The sequence below is a fragment of the Erpetoichthys calabaricus genome, chromosome 5, assembly GCF_900747795.2.
Source record: "Erpetoichthys calabaricus chromosome 5, fErpCal1.3, whole genome shotgun sequence".
Classification (NCBI taxonomy): Eukaryota; Metazoa; Chordata; class Cladistia; order Polypteriformes; family Polypteridae; genus Erpetoichthys; species Erpetoichthys calabaricus.
In genome coordinates this window covers 198,744,118-198,768,666 of record NC_041398.2, presented here as the reverse complement: position 1 = coordinate 198,768,666, position 24,549 = coordinate 198,744,118, and the positions used below count along the sequence as shown (strand labels likewise).

The 24,549-nt window shown below is 42.0% G+C and overlaps 2 protein-coding genes across 2 annotated transcripts in view; both read left to right on the top strand.

Moving 5' to 3' along the window:
* Window positions 1-24,549, top strand: part of LOC114652160 (FYN-binding protein 1-like) — a 1,204,993-nt gene that overhangs the window by 931,068 nt on the left and 249,376 nt on the right. The window lies entirely within an intron of this gene.
* Window positions 12,689-24,549, top strand: part of LOC127527982 (FYN-binding protein 1-like) — a 218,789-nt gene continuing 206,928 nt past the window's right edge. The window contains exon 1 of the mRNA XM_051928493.1: window positions 12,689-12,810. Within this exon, the coding sequence (XP_051784453.1) occupies window positions 12,808-12,810 (3 nt within the window). The 5' untranslated portion in view covers window positions 12,689-12,807. The remainder of the gene's footprint in view (window positions 12,811-24,549) is intronic.

Genomic DNA, 24,549 nt, shown 5'->3' with positions numbered 1-24,549 from the left:
ACAAAGGTCTTCATAACATTATATAACATGGTCCAGTTCAGGGTTGCAAAGGTACTGGAACCTAATCCAGTAGCATCAAACTCATACCAGCCAAATTTTGAGTCAAAAATTAATGTTAGTTTTAGGGATGTTGGAGGAAAATAAGGGTACCTACAGAAAAAAAACATATTCATCATGTCCCTAAGTGGCTTATGGTTATGGGTTTTGCAGTTTCTTTTTGGTAGTTTGTCACAAGAAGCTAATTAGCATATACCTTCTAAATTTCATTATAAATTTGGTGCAATATCAAATGCGCAATTGTCCTTGCATACCCTCCTTGCCACCATTCATCCTGCACAACTCAGTCACGGTGTGCTAACAAGTCTACTAAGAGGCATGATAGGACACAACTAATGTTGTGGATATGGAGTTACTGTACATCTCCGCTTTCAAATGTTTTTCTGTTGGCTGCCTCAGAATGTACTTAGGTCTGTCATGGTGCTTTCACTGCAATACAAGTGAGTGTGTAGTTACTTTAAAGCCCGTTCTTTAATCTTCACAGACTATGTTGTGTTGCCTTACAATTGACTGTTTCTCTGGCATGTGTGACAAGGAACAAATGACCTCTTCTGATTCAGCAGTTTTTGTACAGTGGTCTTCTTGCCCTAATCAGGATTAACAATTGTACATTATACTGCTTGTCTTCCTCTCCATTTATCAGAATGCATGTTTCAGTAGCTAGATGGTGAAATCAGTGTCAATGGCTAATTCAAGAAAAGAAGGCTCGTTTGGAAAAGACTCTCTCTATCATAAAGATGTCCAAACAAGAAGTGGCTATAAGTGCCATAAATAACACTAGAGAAAAGGGAACCATGCCAATATAATTCTAAACTCTCTTTTACAGTTTAGGATCGAACACATTTGCTCAGTGGGCCCTAAAGCATCTCCTTCATACTACCAACTCCTTTAGGGTAGGGAAATCACCCAAAAGCATTTTAAAGTTTCACTTCCCAACTTCCCTGTTATTTCACCATATTTAATATCTGTTAAATTCTCCAATGTACCTCCTCCTCACTATCTTTACATTGCGTTTACACTGATTTGACAGTTGAAGACTTTGGGTGTCCTTTCTGGTGACTGAAAAGCTCATCCTGCGATCCGTGTGATGCATCTTTCACTTTCCAGAGCATCAAAATTGTGCTAAAGCATTGAGCCTTTTAGATTTTCACCATCACACATCCATATAATGTAATAACAATGTTCTGAAAGATGTTTAATCCAAAAAAAGAGCATGGGGTACCAGCAGCTGGCCAATCTGAAACTAAATAGGGGTATCCAGAGGAACATCCTCGCAAGCATGGAGAGAAAGTGAACACTCTACATAGATAATGACTGGGCAAGGATTTGAAGCTGGAATACTCTGTGCCAGCAATGACAAGATAAGAATTTAGGCCATTTATGTATAAAGACTGAGCTTAGTTATAAACTTTTGTCACGCACGCGCGCTTAGGGAGCCGCGGAAATACTCAAACTGTTATGTGAAACCACAGGCCAGAAGGGAATGGCGGAGCACTAACCTCTCTCTCTTTGTTTTCGGCAGAAAGAAAGAAACAACACCACCATGAAGTCACCTCCAGTACCTAACCACGCAATACCACTTCCGCATTCCCTCCATCTTGGTCCCTTCCCAGCAGCCTTCACTTTCATTTCTTGTCCCTCTCCATAAAGATTTCCCCAGTGCGCCATCTTGTCTGATGTATATTGTTATGTACAATATTTTGGACCTAAAATCATTTCTTACAGTATACGGGGCCGGAAAACCCCAACCCTTTATGCTTGTGTTGTCCTCTTTTTACAGTGGCGTAGTCGGCAGGATAGAAAGTCCGAAGAAAAATGTCAGAAGGACAGGACCTGAACGCTGTCCTCACCGAAATGGCGACGCAGCTCCAGAATCTGCAACACGAGGTCGCCACTACAAAGCGCGAGCTGGAAGAGACCAAAGCACGGCTTGCGAACGCCGAAGTGGTAAGACCGGAGCCCACCCGACCTCCGCCGCCCCCGATTGTACCATTGTCGGAGACAGACGATATCGAGTCTTACCTGGGAATCTTTGAGAGAACCGCCACCCGGAACCAGTGGCAGCGGGCGGAGTGGGCGTCCATCCTCACGCCCTACCTGAAGGGTGCCACACAGTGGGCTTATTATGATCTCCCCGAGGAGGAAGCCGCGAATTATGACCTCCTAAAACCCGAGATCTTGAGTCGCTACGGCATCACGTCGGACCAGCAGGTGAGCGAGTGCCGAAATTGGCAGTTTGACTCTGACCACCCCGCCAGAGCTCAGGCTTTCGACTTCTGGGGAAAAATGGGCCGCTGGCTGTGGCCAGAAGGACCCCAGGCACGCCATGTCATAGAACAAGTGGCGTGTGAGGGTCTAGTGAACGCCATGCCTAGCCAGCTCGCCCAGCAGGTCCGGCGACATCCCTATAGGGACATGAAAGACCTCCTAGAGGTCATGGAGCATCAGATCGCGGTGCACCGAACTGGGGGGTCAGAAAAGCCGGCTCGCGGTGCGCGACAGGGACGCGCCGTTGTCCCCGAGCCCTCTCGCCGCGCTGCGGAAGCTCCGGGAAAGCCCCGAGATAAGCCGGGCCCTCCGCGCTGTTTCAAGTGCGGTGAGGCCGGCCACCTTCTTCCCTCCTGCCCGTTAAATGTCGAGCCGATGGACTGCAGCTGGGCCACTACTGAGCGGTATTGTGCTTTGTCTAATCCCCTGGCAGTCCCGAATACGGGAGTGGTATTAGTAAACGGATATGCTGTGCTTGCCTTGTTTGATTCCGGCAGCAATATTACCATTGTTGCTCGCCATTACATACTATCGCCACAATGGCTTAATCAACATGTAAAAGTTAAGTGTGTACATGGGGAGACCAGATCTTATAGGTCCACTAAGTGTTATATTTCCTGGAAGGAAGACTTAAACCGAGTGACAGTGGCAGTGCTACCCGAACCCCACCTTCCCGGTGATTTTGGGACACGACTGGTCGAAAAACAAAAGTGGTAGTATAAAAACCACTCCTGTTGCCAAGTTGAGTATTGTTATGGGTGGGCGGGGCGCCCTCCCCGCGGCTCCCTCGCCGTGCATAGCGGCAAACGGTGATGACGTGGGCAGCCAGGGGGAAGATTCTCAAGCGACGGACCCTTACCCGGAAGCACCAGGTGAGGGCCCGAGCCACATAAACAATAATCCCCCGGAGCAGGCAGATCCCCTGGACAATATGACCCATCTGTTTAGATCTACGCCTGCCTCCTTTAAAAGAGAACAGTGGAATGACGATTCCCTGAAGTTTGCCCGGAATGCTGTCGTTTCCGTAGATGGCCAGTTGTCAGAGAATCCCATTCCACCCGAGCCCTACTTTGTATTAGATAATGATCTGTTGTATCGGGTCGCGAGTCACGAAGGTGAGATGCAGAAATTGCTGCTAGTGCCGCGGACCTACCGGCGGGAGGTCTGCGAACTAGCTCATGCCCATCTCTTAGGCGCCCATCTCGGGGCCAAAAAAACATTAGAGAGGATAAAACTCTGTTTCTATTGGCCGGGAATTAATGAGGAGATCCGGCGTTTCTGTCAATCCTGTCCTGAGTGTCAGATACGCCAGATTCCTAGGATGGACCGTGCTCCTCTCGTTCCCATTCCCCTAATAGATATTCCCTTTGAAAGGATCGGAATGGATCTTATTGAACCCCTGGAGCCTTCGAACCATGGCCATAAATATATATTGGTCATGGTCGATTACGCGACTCGCTACCCAGAGGCGGTTCCATTGCGCTCCGCTAATACTACGAACATCGCACGGGAATTGGTCATATTTTTTTCTAGAGTGGGAATACCTAAGGAAGTCCTCACGGACCAAGGTACACCCTTTACCTCGGATACGTTCAGGGAGGTGGCCAGGTTACTCCGTATTAAGCATCTTAAAACATCTGTTTACCACCCACAGACAGACGGGCTAGTAGAGTGGTTTAATCAGACACTCAAACAGATGCTGCGCAAAGTAGTCAGCGCGGACGGTAGGAACTGGGACCAACTTTTGCCTCCTGTGCCTTTTGCCTATCGCGAGGTACCCCAAGCCTCCACGGGCTTCTCCCCTTTTGAGCTGCTTTATGGACGCCAGCCCCGGGGACTTTTGGACATGCTAAAAGAAGGATGGGAAGCAGAGGCTCTTCCCTCCATGAATGTGTTAGAGTACATCGCACAACTGCACGATAGACTGAATAAAATCAGACCCATTTTAAAAGACCATATGCCTCGTGCTCAGGCAGCGCAAGTTCGGTGTTACAATCAGAACTCGGCTCTCCGGGAGTTCCAGCTCGGAGACCGAGTGATGGTGCTCGTGCCCTCGTCTCATTCCAAATTACTGGCCCATTGGCTGGGTCCATATGAGATTAAGGAGAGAAAAGGGCTTGTGGACTATATGGTGAAACAACCAAATCGTCGACCAAGCGAGAGGGTGTACCATGTGAACTTGTTGAAGCCATGGAGAGACCGGATAGACCCCCCTTCCTCCAGTACAGCCCTCTCCCTTTTCTCGGACAAATCGACCCTTAATCTCGGTCCTGACTTGTCCCCCCTTCAACGCCGGGAGCTTGAACAAGCAATCCTGGCCATCCCAGACGTGGTCAGCGAGTTACCTCGCTGATTGAGCACGATATCATTACCGACCCAGGGGTGGTGGTCCGGGAGAGACCCTACCGCCTCCCGGAGGCAAAACGTGCAGAGGTCGAAATGGAAATCAGGTGAATGTTGGACCTAGACATTATTGAAGAGAGTCACAGTCCCTGGTCCAGTCCTATCGTCCTCGTTTCTAAGCCCGATGGGTCCTGGAGATTCTGTAATGACTTCAGACATCTCAATCAAGTCTCCAAATTTGACGCTTACCCTATGCCTAGAGTGGATGACCTACTCGAACGTTTGGGTATGGCCCAGTACCTGACTACTCTTGACATGACCAAAGGGTACTGGCAAATTCCCTTAACGCATCCGCAAAAGAAAAAACTGCCTTTAGTACCCCTAGTGGACATTGGCAATATAAGGTTCTCCCATTTGGACTGCATGGGGCACTGGCGACCTTTCAGCGTCTGGTATACAGAGTGCTAAGGCCTCACCAGTCCTATTGTGCTGCCTACCTGGATGACATGGTCATCTATTCCGGCACCTGGGAGGAACATATATTGCAGGTGTATGCTGTTCTCACCACACTAGCGAAGGCTGGCCTCTGTATTAACCTGGAAATGCTTCTTCGGCTTACAGGAGGCCAAATATTTAGGCTACCTGGTGGGGCTTTTTTATTTAGTGAAGCCGCAATGTTCCAAAATAAAAGACATCCTGGAATAGCCCTGTCCGAATACCAAGAGACAGGTGCAGGCCTTCTTGGGGTTAGCCGGGTACTACCGCCGGTTTGTGCCCCGTTTCTCCGAGAGAGCAGCACCCTTGACTTCTCTCACAAAGAAAAGGGCTCCTTTATATGTGGTATGGGATGAAGCTATGGAACAGACATTCAGTGACCTGAAGAAGGCCCTGACAACAGCACCTGTACTAAAAACCCCTGACTTTTCCTTACCCTTTCTTCTCCAGACCGATGCTTCGGACACAGGCTTAAGTGCCGTGCTGAGCCAGAGCATCGATGGTATCGAACACCCCGTTTTCTACCTGAGCCGGAAACTGTTGGACCGAGAGACCAGGTATGCGGCTGTGGAGAGGGAAGCCCTGGCTATCAAGTGGGTGGTAACCTATCTCAGGTACTACCTGTTAGGTCGTGAGTTTACTCTGGTGACGGACCATGCCGCCCTTCAGTGGATGGCTCTTCACAAGGAGTCGAACCCTCGAGTTACCAGATAGTTTTTGGACCTGCAGCCGTATAAGTTTACCGTCACTTATCGTCGGGGCAACCTGCAGGCCAACGCTGATGCCCTCTCCCGGGTTCACGACCTCTCGGTCAGGTGCGCCCAACACGATGGGTCTGGGCTGATCATGTCACACACGCGTGCTTAGGGAGCCGCGGAAAGACTCAAACTGTTACGTTAAACCGCAGGCCAGAAGTGAATGGCAGAGCACTAACCTCTCTCTCTTTGTTTTCGGCAGAAAGAAAGAAACAACACCACCATGAAGTCACCTCCAGTACCTAACCACGCAATACCACTTCCGCATTCCCTCTGTCGACCCCTGATGACGTCAGCATCCCAGCATCCATCTTGGTCCCTTCCCAGCAGCTTTCACTTTCATTTCCGATCCCTCTCCATAAAGATTCCCCCAGTGTGCCATCTTGTTGTCTGACGCATATTGTTATGTACAATATTTTGGACCTAAAATCATTTCTTACAGTATACGGGGCCGGAAAACCCCAACACTTTATGCTTTTGTTGTCTTCTTTTTACACTTTGAATATTTCAAAATTTCTCATGTGTCTTTTATTACTTAAAACATAGCAGATAACATCAAATAACATTTTCAAAAGTCACTTAATGCAAGTCAAAGTCATGGAGGCCCAGTATCTAGTTCTAGTGCATTACATTGCCAGCTCATGCACACAATCAGTTTAGAATTGACATGTGTTGTGACTGATGCAATCTATTTTAAGAAGAATCAAATACTGTAGGTCAGAATAGTTACACAAGTATGGCTTGTGAAGCTACTTGAGTAAGCAACATCATTTATGTTCAGCAGGGGGTGCTATAAATACAGTCTTGGATCAGCAAAGACTCTAATGTTATTAACACTAGACCTCCTATAACCACTGGAAGGCAGTATTGGACATACCTTCAAGGTTGCTGGAGAATAACCAAACTGCTACTTCCAGGCATATCTCAGTGACATGGGGCATGTTCAGGAACATCTGTGGATGTTCCTCAAAGGGTCAACTGCAGCATTTCAATGAACACTAGTACTAGGGTGTTGTACCGTGTTAGCCATTATGAATGTAGAGAAAAGCCAAGCAAAATGACACCTTTTATTGGCTAACTAAAAAGATTACAATATGCAAGCTTTCGAGGCAACTCAGGCCCCTTCTTCAGGCAAGATGTAATACAGAAACTGAAGTTTCCTATGTTTATATACACACTCTAGGACAAGAAACAACATTGGTAAATATTTAAATGAGAAATTTTGTATGTAAAAAATTAATAGATTCATTCAGGCTAGGGTTAATTTAGCAAGAGAGAAAAGAACAATGTATTGTCAAGATCTCTGGATAAGATAACTGTCCAACAAAGTCTTTTGAAGTTTGTAATGAGTTTTTTCAAAACAATGAGGGTCTGTAGACAGGTTGTCTGTCATTCTGAGAGATGTAAACAATCCTCATATCTGGCCATAAAACTCTTGTCTTTATTCAATCCATGTTGTAATGTATTAAATTTTAGCATGAGTTTAACTTCCCATTCTTTTCTCTCTTGCTGTGTTTTGAAGTTGCCCATAAGCACTGTGACCTTAAAGTCCTTCTCACAGTGTCCATGGCTGTTGAAGTGGGCCGCCACAGGAACATCTGTGTTGCCATGTTTAATGTGGAACCTGTGTAAGTTCATTCTCTGGCGGAGTGTTTGTCCAGTTTCTCCCACATAGAGTGCAGTGTCAGGACATTTCATGCAGAAAATTAGGTAGACTACATTAGATGATCTGCAGGAAAATGATCCCTTGATGTGATGTTCAAGTCGGCAGTGTGGTATAACTATACGGTCTGTATCATAGATGTGGGCACATGTTTTGCATCTTTTCTGTAGGCATGGAGATGTGCCATTTTCTGTTGGTTCACTTAGGGAGCCTCGGACAATTAATTGTTGAAGGTTTGGTGGTTGTCTGTATGCCAGGAGGGGAGGTTCAGGAAATACATTTTTCAGTGTTTGGTCATTGTTTAGTATTGGCTGAAGTTCTTTTACAATTTTTCGAAGTGTTTCAAGATGTGGGTTGTAGGTGACAACAAGGGGGATGCGATCCTTGTTGTCTTTGTTTTTATATTCCAGAAGGTTGTCTCTGGGTATGGCAGTAGCTCTTCTTATTTGAGTGTCTGTTGTTTTCGGGGTGTAACCTTGTTTGATGAAATCTTGTCTGAGCTCCTGCAGTTGTTGATCCCGGTCTGTTGGGTCTGAGCAAATACAGGCAACAAAATCGGATAGAAAACATTACTAGGGATGAGCGGAGAGCCATACATTCACTAAGGGAAAATACAGAAATCATTATCAAACCAGCAGACAAAGGGGGTGCTTTAGTCATCATGAACACATCAGATTACATACAGGAGGCACAAAGACAATTGTCCAATACTATGCATTATCACAAACTGAAAGAAGACCCAACAGATCTCTACAAAAAGGAACTAAAAAAAATAGTAAGTAGCTTTCCTCTTGACATCAGGGATCATGTAAACAGTTTAATTCCTGAGAACCCCAAAATGGGTTACTTCTACATGCTTCCTAAAATCCACAAAGAAGGGAACCCAGGAAGGCCTATAATCTCAGGAATTGGCTCCCTTACAGAAAATGTTTCAGGTTGGGTGGAGCAGATCCTTAAACCCCTCACCCGTAACACAACCAGCTACATCCAGGACACCACTGACTTCTTAAAAAAACTGTCTGCTTTAGGCCCCTTACCTGAGGGAACCTTACTGGCCACAATGGATGTTGAGGCACTTTACACTAACATCCCCCATGATGATGGCATATTGGCATGTGAAATGTACCTCAAACAACATGATTTACCCACAAAGTCAGTAATAGAAATGATAAAATTCACTCTGACACATAATCTATTCTCTTTTGGACAGGATTGCTACTTACAACAAATGGGGACTGCAATGGGATGTCGGTTTGCACCTCACTATGCAAATCTTTTTATGGCAAAAATGGAGGAAGATTTCATGTCAATGTGCATCGTAAAACCAATGTTGTATCTCCGTTACATAGATGACATCTTCATAATCTGGACTGCCAGTGAAAAGGACCTCCTCCATTTTCATAATGAATATAATTGTTTTCACCCCAACATAAAGCTGAAGCTGAATTACTCAAAAACAGAAGTCAGCTTCCTTGACACCACCGTTCAACTGAAAGACAACACCCTTGTAACTTCTATTTTTCACAAACCGACAGACAGACGGACCTACCTGAAAAATGATAGCTTCCACCCCAAGCATATAAGGCGCTCCATTATTTTCAGCCAAGCAATACGGTACAATCGTATTTGCTCAGACCCAACAGACCGGGATCAACAACTGCAGGAGCTCAGACAAGATTTCATCAAACAAGGTTACACCCCGAAAACAACAGACACTCAAATAAGAAGAGCTACTGCCATACCCAGAGACAACCTTCTGGAATATAAAAACAAAGACAACAAGGATCGCATCCCCCTTGTTGTCACCTACAACCCACATCTTGAAACACTTCGAAAAATTATAAAAGAACTTCAGCCAATACTAAACAATGACCAAACACTGAAAAATGTATTTCCTGAACCTCCCCTCCTGGCATACAGACAACCACCAAACCTTCAACAATTAATTGTCCGAGGCTCCCTAAGTGAACCAACAGAAAATGGCACATCTCCATGCCTACAGAAAAGATGCAAAACATGTGCCCACATCTATGATACAGACCGTATAGTTATACCACACTGCCGACTTGAACATCACATCAAGGGATCATTTTCCTGCAGATCATCTAATGTAGTCTACCTAATTTTCTGCATGAAATGTCCTGACACTGCACTCTATGTGGGAGAAACTGGACAAACACTCCGCCAGAGAATGAACTTACACAGGTTCCACATTAAACATGGCAACACAGATGTTCCTGTGGCGGCCCACTTCAACAGCCATGGACACTGTGAGAAGGACTTTAAGGTCACAGTGCTTATGGGCAACTTCAAAACACAGCAAGAGAGAAAAGAATGGGAAGTTAAACTCATGCTAAAATTTAATACATTACAACATGGATTGAATAAAGACAAGAGTTTTATGGCCAGATATGAGGATTGTTTACATCTCTCAGAATGACAGACAACCTGTCTACAGACCCTCATTGTTTTGAAAAAACTCATTACAAACTTCAAAAGACTTTGTTGGACAGTTATCTTATCCAGAGATCTTGACAATACATTGTTCTTTTCTCTCTTGCTAAATTAACCCTAGCCTGAATGAATCTATTAATTTTTTACATACAAAATTTCTCATTTAAATATTTACCAATGTTGTTTCTTGTCCTAGAGTGTGTATATAAACATAGGAAACTTCAGTTTCTGTATTACATCTTGCCTGAAGAAGGGGCCTGAGTTGCCTCGAAAGCTTGCATATTGTAATCTTTTTAGTTAGCCAATAAAAGGTGTCATTTTGCTTGGCTTTTCTCTACAATGAACACTAGGTAAGCCAGAAGTGATCATGGCTTTAAGACCTATCCTGTCAGTTTGACAACTAGCTTGAAGGTGGCAGCTGGACAAGAAAGCCCAGAGGTGAGAAGAATAGTGATTTGGAAAAGAAGGTGCGCATTAGTAAAGAGTGAGTAGGAGTATCAGTCCACCCCACACGTCAGTCAGTGACTGTGACTGTTCAGTGGGACCGTTAAGGCTTAGAATTTTGTTGTTTTACCCTCTTGTTTATGTATCTTTTGCTTTGCTTGTAATTACTCCATTATTTGTTAATAAATCCCCATTTTCTGTTGTTATTCTGAGTTCTTTGGTCATTATTTGGGTTTAGGGGTGGCTGAGGCAATTTAAGAAGAGTAGTACAGAGCAGGGTCAATATACTAATGTACTAATGTACTATATTCACAGAGTCTAAATTCTGCAAGGGGTCCAATAAAATGCTGGTGAATTGTACACTCCATACACTCCTTCCCCAGCAACTTCTTATATGACACAATTAACTTTGCGTCTTGGGTGTACCCTGGAGGAATATGCAAAAAATAATTCCAACAATGACTGTTTTCTCATGCCTCATGGTGTGTGCCTCCACCTCTAAAGTGGTAGCTATTGAGGTCTTCCATAAGACTTTCTTGAGATTATGCTCCTGAAGGTCCTGCAAATGACTGCTGAAAGCAAACACCCATGAGTCTTCTTTATGTAACACTCTCTTTGGTGGACAGTCTCTTAAGTCCCCTTATACGGTAGATAGACAATAGTTCAGAGATTGTTGGAAAGTGAAGAAAAATCCTTTCAAGACTGGGAAAGGCAATATCCAGAAGTCTCTGAACCGATCTTGAGAATTACAGGGTCTATTACAGGCATCTTCCACTTTATGTACTAATCCTTACCTGAAAACCCCTTTGTAAGGTGAATTTGTGTAAGTAATTTAAATAGTAAACATTTTTAATCATTCCCTGGCAATAACAAATTACCTACATTTTTATTCAAATAACAGCGAAATATATGACTTTGACAGAATTAGTTTAATAATGACAACAGACATCAAAACGATCCCCAGTAAGACATTGCTGTCCATTACATACTGTTAAATAAAGCTGTTTAAATGTAATTTATCACTATATGTTTAACATTCAAAGGAATGGAGTTTTGATCTTTCTGAGGCTTTTCTTATGAGTTCACCAGGTTTTCTGGAGTTTTGATGCTTAGGATCCTGTGAGAAGGTAGATGAGCAACACGCATGACAAGTTGAGTGAAATGCTACAAGTGAATACACAAGTAATCCACACTGCAACCTGCAAATCTACCACTGTCCCAAACTCCCAGCTGTTTCACTGGCTGCCAAGATGTGTACTTGAAATCACTATGAAGATGATTGGGGTTTTAGTGCCAGTGGCGCACAACTTAAAATCGTCCCAGACTTAGTCTTTTTATACAGTAAGTGAAAATTTAGCTTGTTCATCAAGACATAGAAGGGCATTAAGACACTTTCTTCATAACTGCAAGCTTTCATAAAATGTTTGTTCCTAATGTGGAGTAAGCCTGTAATTTTGAACAGACAGATTTTCAAAACGTTGGGGTACAACCCTGGTAACCCCATATAACTGAAATAAGGCAACAATGAAAAACATGTAACAAGTTGCTGAAAAAGTCTTTTCAGACAGGAGCTCAGAATTGAACGGGCTCAAAATGGCTGAACTTCCACTTATATGGGTTCCAGGCAGGAAAGGGCGGGTCCAGGAGGGCAGATAATGGAAGTGACATCAGTGGTGGAATGGCTGTCAATCTTCTATTCTGCAGGGGGAGGAAGGCCGAAGGTATTAGAGCATAGCGTCAACCCCTGGTTCGGTGCGTAGATAGATAGATAGATAGATAGATAGATAGATAGATAGATAGATAGATAGATAGATAGATAGATAGATAGATAGATAGATAGATAGATAGATAGATAGATAGATAGATAGATAGATAGATAGATAGATAGATAGATAGATAGATAGATAGATAGATAGATAGATAAGAGTATTATCATCTGGTAGGTTATCAAAATGAAATGAATTCCATTGTACTTACCTAATAACTTTATTGACCCTAAAGGGTTGAAACAACTGCATGTTGTAAGCAATACTTAGGAAAATGTTTCAAGGATGCTGAGTCAGTGTTTAAATGATTGGCAAGGTTCCTAAAAATTCAGTGGCATAGAAAGCGTTAAACCTCACTCAAATAAGCTTCAGGGTAAAGGAGACATTTACAGCTGGGATAAGCAAATATGTATGTATGAAAAAAAGATCAATATGCTGATAGTGTTTCCTGTAATGGCTTTGCAGTGAAACCTCACATTCAGAAAGGGAAGTAGAAATTGCAGGACAGACCAAGCATCACAAGGGTCACTTCAGTCTGAAAGCCTGCAGCAGCTGTGAAACAATGGTAAGAATCTTTTGACAATTCTATATTATTTTTGTGCTGGGTTATACAGTATTAGGGGGTAAAAAGTCGCTCTTGTTGCTATTTACTATATGAGGCACTACTAAACACTTACAAGGTAGTGAAGGAAGTTCACTCTAGCAGATGAATGGCAAATATAAACAAAACACTCCCTGAATTTTCTTGTAAGCCAATGAAGTTCAGTTTTTCAAAACTGTTATAGCAAAAGACGTTAGGACTCATAATGTTTTCCTGAACTTGCTTAATATGAATCATTCATAACTGCTCTTTCAGCCCTTTTCAGTATCTTTTTCATTACCTGTATGAGTCTCTCTCTATATATATATACAGTATACATATATATATATATATATGTACGTATAGATTTATTTATGTATTTATTATTTTGACAAATATCCTGGATACCAAGTAAGTGGACTTAGTGTTTTAGAATATCTCAGCTGTGGCACTACTAGAAAAGGCGATTACTGTGAGTGAGGAACTCAAAGAAGCGTGAGGTCTGAGCAACAGATCATCATGTGCTTGGGATTCTTTGTGCTAAAAGAGGATTGTGGATTTCTGTTGCATAAACCGCTCTTTCCTGAAATTGCTAGCCAAGCTCTCTTTAAGCTTATTTTTGATTGAAACTAGACAACAAAATCCCTTTTTCTCTAAAAAGAAACATTCCTTAAACACTAAAGGCAGTCGGGTCATTTTCATTTTTTCCTAGTTTTGCACTTAATGTACATGAGTGTGTTTGGATGTGCATAGAATGTATAGATAAGTGTTTGAGTATTGTATTCAGATTTATGAATATGTGAACTGAAAGTGCGTCTGAAAATGTATATATATTTCTAAAGAGCTATTTATACTTTTACAAATACAGTATGCATTTTTATTAGAAACATAATGCAGCTCTTGTTCCTATTTTAATGACAGGTGAAAGAGGTCAAGTCTCACCCAGTTAGTGCTCTTCTACCTTTCATTTGTTCTTCAAATGTTTACTTCTGTACTCGTGTTTCCCACTCACATTTCTAAATCTTGTAGGTAGACTGATGGGTGACTCTAAATTGGCCTGTTGAGTGTGAGTGTATGAGTAGACCTTCAGTGGACTGGCAAACCATATTGTACCTTCCTACACTTTGGCTTCCCATTGCCTTGAATTGAGGTAGATATTTTCACAAGATGAATGAATTGTAAATTGTTATGCATGTATTCTATGTAAAATAAGCATTATGGATTTATGGTGATACACAATATGAATCAGAAAATTTCCCAATACACGATGTACAGTACACATTGGTAAATTTTTCATATTTGATTTTATGAATTTATAAATACATACAGGAACAAAAGTATCCCCATCTGAGTGGTAATCAAGCAACTGTTTTGTAAATGTAATAGATAGCAAATCCCATGCAGATGCACTATATAAAAGGAAATGTACACAGCCATTGTATGTTCAGTCTAGTACTGATGGCTGGGTGAGCAAGTCCTTGTTAGAACAGTAAACCATAAAACCAACCATGAAAAGAGCTTCAGTCCATATGAGCCTTGTGCACTGCCAAATACAATATACAATATGTGTATACAGAGGGGTACAGTATGCGGGGCCTAAGTCTGACCAACCCCACACGGGGCCGGTTACGTTAAATGCTGTTACCGGTATATGTGGACTATATAAACTTGTGCACGAATTTAATAAAAATAATGTTAACATACACCGTATTTTCTCATTACAGTATTCAGCTACATTTCTGCAAGATAACACATGGACTTTATCAAAATATAAAGATATAATCTAGTAAAAAAGTGCAATTCATAATTCATGACAATACCACGATAGTGCAAAATGTGATGCGGTGTCATGTGGAAATTAACAGGGCCTCTTCTAGAAAATTACCCAAATTGCAAGTATACTCGATATTCAGGATGTCATAGTCATAACTCACGTTGATGTCATGTTAGCCGGTTATTATTAGCGATGCATGTTTTTGTGCATTAATATTTGAACTATGGAATGTTTTCAAAGACGTACATGTACGGAATTTGACCTTGAAGAGGGATTTTAAAAGGGTTCCTCTTAGAAGCATCTCAAATATATATATACTGGAGAATATAATTTGACAAATCAACTGGAATGGGACCTTAAAAGCAGGGCCCCCTTAGACGTGGGGTCTGGGGAGGTCGCCCCACTTGCTACCCCCAAACGTCGCTCTTGTGTGTATATGTGAAGATCCTTGTATCCAATTGCGGAATACACTTAGTATACTACAGGGTCAGGGAGAATTAGAACATATATCATCAGAATTTGCATTTGGACAGAAATGTGATGCCAATCATTTACAGTATATGCTCAGGCCAGTTTATAAACACCAATTGATGTGGCACTCACATCTTTGGCATGTGAAAGAATATTTGAGTATCCTGAGAAAATGGAAATGTGACCCAGGCAGTGTTGCCTTTGCCTGGATTTTAACCCAGAGCTGTGAGTCAGCAACATAAGCCACTGTTACCTGATATTTGTACCTGTAGGCTCATATTTCTGGATTTTAATAATAATAATAATAATAATAATAATACATTTTATTTCTTTGTAGGTGCCTTTCTAAACACCCAAGGACACCGAACAATAGACAAAACACAGATTATAAACAAAACTAGAATACAAAAATTAAAATCAGACAGAGCAATTGTAAAAAGCAGTCTTACAAATTAGTTTTAAGTTTAGATTTGAAAAGTGAAAATGATTCAATATTTCTAAGCTCAGATGGTAGTGAGTTCCAGAGCTGGGGAGCAGAGCAACCGAATGCTCTGCTCTCCATAGTGGTAAGACGGATGAAGCAGACAGTCAAGTGGATGGAGGAAGAGGATCTAAGGGTACAGGAGGGAATGGCAACATGGAGAAGGTCAGACAGATATGGAGGGGCAAAGTTGTGGATAGCCTTAAAAGTTAGTAGGAGAATTTTGAATTGAATGCGGTACTTAACTGGAAGCCAATGAAGCTTATAAAGAGATCTGCGAGAAAGACCAAAGAAAAGGGAATTGCAATAATCCAGACGAGAAGTGACAAGGCTATGAACAAGGATAGCAGTGGTGTGGAGAGTGAGAGAGGGGCGAATACGATTAATGTTACGCAAGTGGAAATATGCAGAGTGGGAAATTTTACTAATGTGGGACTGAAAGGATAAAGTACTGTCAAGGATGACACCCAGACCTGTGGGGAAGGGGAGACAGAGGAATTATCAACAACAAATGAAAATGATCAGTTTTGGATAATGTTGATTTTGTACCAATGAGGAGAACCTCAGTTTTGTCACTGTTTAATTTAAGAAAATTTGAAGAAAACCAGGATTTGATTTCTGCTATGCAATCAATAAGTGAGGAAAGTGGAAAGGAAACAGTAAGTTTGCTAGTGAGATAGAGCTGGGTGTCATCAGCATAACAGTGGAAGCTAATGTTATATTTATGAAAGATATTTCCAAGGGGAAGGAGGTAAATAATGAAAAGGAGGGGCCCCAGGACAGAGCCTTGGGGCACACCTGAAGTAACAGTGGTAGGTTGGGATATGAAAGTTTTAAGCTGAACAAACTGAGTGCGGCTTGAGAGGTAAGACCTGAACCAATCTAGTGGAGTGTGGGTAATGCCAATCGAAGATAATCTATTGAGAACAGTAGTGTGACAAATAGTGTCAAAGGCTGCACTCAGATCAAGGAGGATGAGAATAGTAATTAAACCAGAATCTGCTGCCATAAGGAGGTCGTTAGTAATTTTTATAAGTGCCATTTCTGTACTGTGGAGGGGACGAAAGCCAGACTGGAACTGTTCATACAGATTATTTTGAGATAAATGAGAATGAAGCTGAATAGTGACTATTTTTTCAAGAATTTTGGAAATGACGGGTAGATTAGAAACGGGACGAAAATTACTGAAATTAGTCGGATCGGTACCAGGTTTTTTCAGTATTGGGGTTATTGCAGCAGTTTTAAAAGATGAAGGAACAGTACCAGTAGTGAGAGAAGAGTGGATTATAGCAGAGATAAGGGGGACCAGAGAGGGGAGGCAGACTTTGACCAGAACTGTAGGGAGGGGGTCCAGTTGACAGGTGGATGGCTTAGACTTACAGACAAGATCTGAGATTTCTGATAAAGTAGGAAGCTGAAAAGTGGAAAATGAGTGAGTTGGTGGGTGAAATTCAAGTGAAGTACTGGAGGAATCCATATACAGAGACTGGTGAATCTTCTGGATTTTTTCATTAAAAAAGGACATAAGGGAATTGCAAAAAGCAGTTGAGTAAAGGTGAGAAGGTAAAGAATCCATGGGTTGTGTGATATTATTATTATTTTAAAACAGTGAAAACAATGACTTGGTGTTGCCTTCATTGGAAGAAATAATGTGAGTATAATAGTTAGATTTAGTTTGGGCAATACAGTCCTTGTAATAAAGTATATGGTTTTTGTACATCTCTTTGTGAACAAAGAGTCCGTTTTTTTTATATAACCGTTCAAGTTGCCGGCCTTTGGCTTTCAAAAGCCGAAGTTCAGGCGTAAACCTAGGGAGCAGAAAAGGAGAAAGAAACAGATCTAGTTTTTAATGGAGCGACAGAGTTAAGAATACCATTAAGTCCAGTATTATAGTGTGAGACCAGTTCTTCAGGAGTGGATAAATTATGAATGTCCATAAGGGAATCGATACTAGAGGAAAGAGAGTCTAAGTTAATATTTTTAATATTACGGAAAGACATGAGACTAATAGTGCTGCCTTTAGCTAATAACTAAATATACTGAACAATATTGTCAGATGGTTACTTCTACTATGTGCTTTTTGCCATTGCTTATTGGTTTTAATTATACACTTTCACCTGAGGATGGTATTGAGCACAAATGTTGTTTCTGGGTCCTGACACCATGTAGAACTCCTTTATTAAGTTGCTTTCACTATTTATTTTTGGGTTTGCGGATCTCTAAACCGTACTGACCCTTAATTTTATTAACCTATTCCTGACTGACCGATAGATAGATAGATAGATAGATAGATAGATAGATAGATAGATAGATAGATAGATAGATAGATAGATAGATAGATAGATAGATAGATAGATAGATAGATAGATAGATAGATAGATAGATAGATAGATAGATAGATAGATAGATAGATTTGTCAATGATTGTTCTTCTTACCTGCATTGTTCCGGTTTTCAACATGGCTTCTTGTCCTCAAGTGTCTCAACTTATGTTATCCAATTCAAACATTATGATAACCAAGCAACCTTTGCAACACTATTTTGTTAAACATTCTCACCCTTTATATCATCCTTGTCACCCTGCTTCTAGGTTTTAGTGAGTTTTACACTCCACAAACGTGCCCTTGGCATGAAGGCGATCTGATATTTAATGTGATGAACCTAGACTTTTGTGCATATCCCTAAGAATTCCCCAGTACTTTTCCCTTTCAGCTTTGAACTCTAGCTCTTCTTTTTACCCAATTGGTATGCTTCTGCTGAAGGACGGTCATTTAAACTTCTGTTCCAGCAACTGATGTCACCATAAAAATTCCCTGGCAGCCCCTCTGTATTTCCTGTCTTTGATTTTTCTGCCTCATTGGCTGAAAGGTTATTGTCTACTGTGCCTCTGCTTATTGGTCTCGGCTGCATATGATGGTCATGCTGCCACCCAACTTAAGTTTGAGAACGGAGATTGGAATCACACTTTAATTCTGTAGAATTCCCATTGATTTACCTTTATTTAAGTTTATTGATTTAGATATTATCATTGTTATGGTTCTGGTCAAGCTTTTAGGCAGGGCGGTCCATAGCCCAGTACAGTATGCACAGTATGTGTGTGCAGAACCAAAACAGAATTTAACACATATTCTTATTAATGGACCCTTGACTCATAAAGTGGTGCTGACAAATTGACTCTTAATCCACATTTCTATGAAACATAGGAAGTCCATTACTGGAAAGCCTATTGCTTAATTTAAAGCATGTGGAATTTCCATTCACACTTGTCACATCAGTAAGATTTAAAGATGACACAGAAGTGAAAGGAGTGAAGTCATTCATCTTAGGAACACATAAATCAATCAATTCATCAATTAAATAATGTCCTCCTACAGCATGGCAATGTACCCCAGCATGCAGTGAGTGTGGGGAGTACAAATATTTATTCATTATGTACATAATTATTATTATTTTTTTTTATTTACCATTTAGTTGCCTTTCAAAAGATTGTTTTTGTTTTTAAAACCATAACTATGGGGCCTCATTGGTTGGCATTGCTGCCTTCCAAATCTCCGGCGCAGGGTTAGACCAAGTAAAGTCGAGTCAAGTCATGTGATGTCTTGTGTTCATAGGACAATGAGATTCTTGCTTGCCTGTCTCCTAAGAACAGCTGACAAAAACAGAATACAAAACATTAAATTAATAAATAAAAAGTATACCTAGCATGCAACAGACAGATTGGGGTTTGAATTCTAGCTATGCTCACCAACTGACATGAGGCACCTAATAACACCTACTATGTCTGTGGCTGTTGGGCTTATATGTGGCTGCCTTTGGATTGGTGTTGAGTGTGTTACTTGGCCTATGTGTTGCCTGTTTCACCTCCTGCTCGCATAGTTTGCACAGTGATGTCACTAAGGGGGGGCGGGGGGTGCAAAGAATGAAGGCCACACCAGGTAACAATATTAGAGGGGGTGATGCCAAAATGACTGTCTACAAAATTTCCATGCAGTGTTTCAGGTAGAAATCACCAAGGGGGAACCAAACCCACTCTATGAAATTAGCAAATGTCCATTTGCCAATAACTGTGGGAATTACCAGTTTGCATTAAATGGCTGGGTGTCCAAGTGCTCCTCTGTTTAAAATATGATAAGCTTTCTGTTAAGGATCGCCCAGGGACCTGCGGGGGGTCTCAATCTGGCCTTGGTTCCAGAACTGCATGACACCAACCCTAGTGATGCCATTGATATTGTTTGGTATGACTTGAGAAGGTCTATCACTATTCCAGGATAGCTTTCAATCTTACAGTTTCTCATAAATTTTGTGCAAACACTTGAAGCGCTGGCAAGCACCTTCCTCAGCTCCATTCAGCTCTTCCTCAAATCTCTCGTCTTTTAACCCATCTCTGATCTTGAGGACCTACAAAAATTATCAATTTTTGCATCATTGATCAGGGGAAATTTATGTCTCAAATATATGAAACCCATTTGTGTTTTAGTCATTCCTTTAACAGAGTTTTTCATAAGTTCACGCTTGAAGATTTGAAGAAGGTAATCTAGTCTCAGGGTCAACAAGTGGACTAATTGCCACCACATTTTTCTTTCCAAGAATACAGTAAGCAAAGCATGTTTTAGCCACTCTTTCTGAACACACTGCTTCTTCTTGTCCTTACTGTTCCACTCACATCAAAAACAGCAGGATTTGGTGTAAGCAGGCTACAAACAAAGGAATAGAACAATTACCTTTAGATCTCCACTTGTATTTCTGATACTGTAAATTTCCTAAAAGTAACTTCATGTTCTTATACAGCTCTTTCATTTTAGTAGGACATGCTATACAGAAAAAAAGTTTTCTGTTTTTGAAAAGGAGAGAACTTTGAGAAGACACTTAACAAGTAAAACAGTAAAAAAATCTGACTGCATATTTGGATTCGGCATTATAAAGAATGCTTAGAACATTTATCGAAATCCTTGGGATAAAATTGTGGCTGACCAATGAAATCAATATCCATCCATTATCCAACCCACTATATCCTAACACAGGGTCATGGGGGTCTGCTGGAGCCAATCCCAGCCAACACAGGGCGCAAGGCAGGAACAAACCCCGGGCAGGGCGTCAGCCCACCACAAGGGGCACACACACACACATACACACAGTAGGGACAATTTAGGATCACCAATGCACCTAACCTGCATGTCTTTGGACTGTGGGAGGAAACCGGAGCACCCAGAGGAAACTCACGCAGACACGGGGAGAACATGCAAACTCCACGCAGGGAGGACCCGGGAAGCGAACCCAGGTCTCCTAACTACAAGGCAGCAGTGCTACCACTGTGCCAGATATTTCCATTTAATTTCTTTCTATACATTGATGAGTAAATCAGATTCATACTAATATTAAAACATTGAGTAGCTCTGTAAATGCTTTTGGCAGTCCACTTATCCTCCATTTCATGCTCTAAGCCCACTTTATCCAAGTTTATGACTACAAGGAACAGAGTCTAGGTAAACTGTTTATGATGGAACAGTGATGGCACAAATTAAATAACAAGATCTCCACTAAATATCTAGCAAGTTATTTTGTTTTTTCATATTGTAACATACTCATACCTGAATTAATCCAGTTGAAGGTCGAGTGGTCAAGTGTATTAAGGGTCTGTGGTGTTGAAGTTTGTAAATAAAAATCAGTGTACCTCCAGCTCTGTGGGTGTGCGTGGTCATGTGGCCTCAGGGTGCTCAATGGGGAAATTGGAACTGATTGCGCTTGCAAATGAGTGCACAATTGGCTTGAATTTCCTTATTGACTCTCTTTGGGTCACAGTTAGGTCACTTCACTCATGGGAGTATAAAAGAAGCCAGTGTAAGCATGAAGGAAAAAGAAGAAAAGTTGAAAGAAAGACAGAATCGGGAGCGTGAGTCAGCAGTGTAGTGAGGAGGCAGGCAGTCGGTGGCCCCATGAGGGAGTGAGGGGAATAGCGCTCATGGGGTGGATTGTTCCCCATTGAGCACAATGAAAGAGTGGGAGGCGATTAATTGACCTCCTAAGGATCCTGTAAATGCTGAGGAGGGTGGATGAAAGTATCCCAGTATCTGAGTATCCCAGTGGACATTGAAGGAGAGCCGGAGAGAGGGGCTGCAGCTGTTGGTGTCTCAGCCAGGCTGAACAGACCCGAAAGGGTGAGCAGGGGAGAAGAGGAAGAATAACTTGCTGGGCTTGGAGAGTGAAAATGAAATGGAACCTGATTCCTAGCTATAGTTTATCATTGGATTTTAACTAATTAGATCTCTATTTATTTTTCAATTTATCCTTCAAGAAGGAGCACATGTTTTTATGGAAGTATTTATGGAGAATTTATTTAATGAAACTGCTTTGCACTTTGTAAACACCTTGCTTATATAAACTGCACACTGCACTCTTTGCACCATTTCTTGATGTGTGTGTGAGTGTCCTCATCTCAGTTTATGACTATCAATGTCCTGGGTAAAAGGGAAGTGTGCCAGGTGCGGGCAACCCGGGTATTATAGGTCACAGATGGCCAGAGCCTATCCATGAAGCATAAAGCAAAAGGCACATGCCAGTCCATCACACAGCACTCTCACTCACTCCCACACCCACTCTCTTTCACACAGAACAATTTAAAGTTACTAACCGACCCAACAAACACCTCTTTAAGATGTACGCATACAGCCTTTTTCCACAGAACCAGGAAAAAAAAACATGTAAATGGTGACAATGTGAAAACTCCAAACAGAGAGCAACTGAGCTGGGCTTCAAACCTACAGCTAGCTCGAGCTCCCAACTGATTCCTGACAGATCCATAAATTGCATCCTTAGATCTGCCTGATCCAATTCATACTAGCAGATGAATGGAGTCTCTTGGAGGAGCCTCAATCTTTGTGTATCTTATGTAAGATGTTAGGGGTCACTATCACCCCTGTAACCCCAACAGACAGATACACTGTACACAGGTTAAGAGCAATAAGAAGTTGTTTTTAATTTCTCCTTTTAAATAGTGCCCTTCAAGCACCACCACAACCACTAAACAGGCAAATCAACTCAACAATATTCACAATATACACAAATCTCTCCTCCACTTCTCCCAGCAAGCTCTCTCACACTCCTCCCGACTCCGGCTCACTTTCTGGGTTCACAGCAGTCTTTTAAATAGTCCTCGACTTGGAAGTGCTTCGGTCCTTCCATCCACATGACTTGTCAGCACTTCCAGGTCAGGTGGAGAACTTGTATTTTCTTCAGCCCGGAAGTACTTCGGGGCTTCCGTCCCCCTGACTTGGGAGTACTTCCGGGTGTTACGGAACGTAAAAATCCTCAGGTCTTCCTGCAGCATCTCCTAGTGGCACCCACAGTACCCAGCAGGGCTGTGAAGCCGAACTCCAGCTCCCATGATGCCATGCAGGAATCCGGGGCACCGCTATGCTGCAGGGAACTCGCCATCTAGTGTCCTGGGGGAGGAGTGTCCCAAAGTAGCTGCCTTCCCCCATCCTTCTACTTTTTGGGTGTCCCAGGCCGAGGTGAGTTGCTGGCTGTCCACCACACTTACCAGTTCTGTGTTTAGTAATTAGTGTAATCTGTACTTGTATTTTAACTGAGGATTGTTCACAGCAGTCTACACCTGCAATAAAAATACATTTTATTGTATGTACAGTATGTAATACAGCTTTCCTGGGCACAAGGCTGGAACCAGAACACCAGTCCATCACAGATAGCCACACTCACACTCATATTTGGAGTCATTATTCAACCTAACCAGCATGTGATAAAATGGAAACAAGCCCGTGTGGGCCTGGGGATAAATCTGCACTTCATATGGTCATTGGCTAGGTATGGGATTTGATCAGAGGATGCTGGGTCTGTGAGGCAGCAAAGAATTAACATCCATCCATCCATTATCCAACCCGTTATATCTTAACTACAGGGTCACGGGGGTCTGCCAGAGCCAATCCCAGCCAACACAGGGCGCAAGGCAGAAAACAAACCCCGGGCAGGGCGCCAGCCACACACACACACCCACACACCAAGCACACACTAGGAACAATTTAGAATCGCCAATGCACCTAACCTGCATGTCTTTGGACTGTGGGAGGAAACCGGAGTACCCGGAGGAAACCCACGCAGACACGGGGAGAACATGCAAACTCCACACAGGGAGGACCCAGGAAGCAAACCCGGGTCCCCTAACTGCAAGGCAGCAGCGCTACCCTCTGCGCCACCGTGCTGTCCAGAATTAACATATAATGAATAAATATTGTGTGCAAATTATTTCCCTTGAAATCAGATTATCTTTAAGTCTTTTTTTTCAGTTTTTTAAACAATGTTTCAGTAGTTACACACTTAAAATTATCCGAGAACTTTGCAAAAAAATTATTTACATAACCATTGTATGGAGATTTCAGTTGTTTGATTTAGTCCTACTGAGGTAAGCCTTTAGAACAGGGCCGCTGCTGGCCAAATGGGTGCCCTAAGCAGAAATTTACTTTTGTGCCAACCTCCCCCAAATATTACGGAAGTAAAAATAAAATAATAAAAAAAACACCTACTATAGGGGCCAAAATAGAACTTTATTCAAATAAGGTGTGCTTAGCCTACTCTGCGTTCACCGTAAAATGCAATATATACGTTTATATTTTTGTTTATTTGTATATGTATATTATTAATATTAATTTATTATTATAATATATAAAAATGATTTTTTTGAGCAGCTGGGATGGTGCCCCCCTGGCAGTTGGTGCCCTACGCAGACTGTGTACTCTGCGTATAGGGAGCGGCGGTACTGCTTTAGAATAAGGGGAACTGCAATGTGACAAGACTTTAACTGATGCTTTGTTTAGTGTTTAAAAGACTTACAAAACACCAATGACACTTTTGAGTGCTTCTATTAGTTATGTACTGCTATGCCACATGGCCGAGAAGGCTTTGTGTTACATTGTAGTAACCATCTCTTCTAAAGTGCTGCTGAGGCTGTCTTGTAGCAAGTGCGTTATCAGTCCTAGAATGTGTCAGTT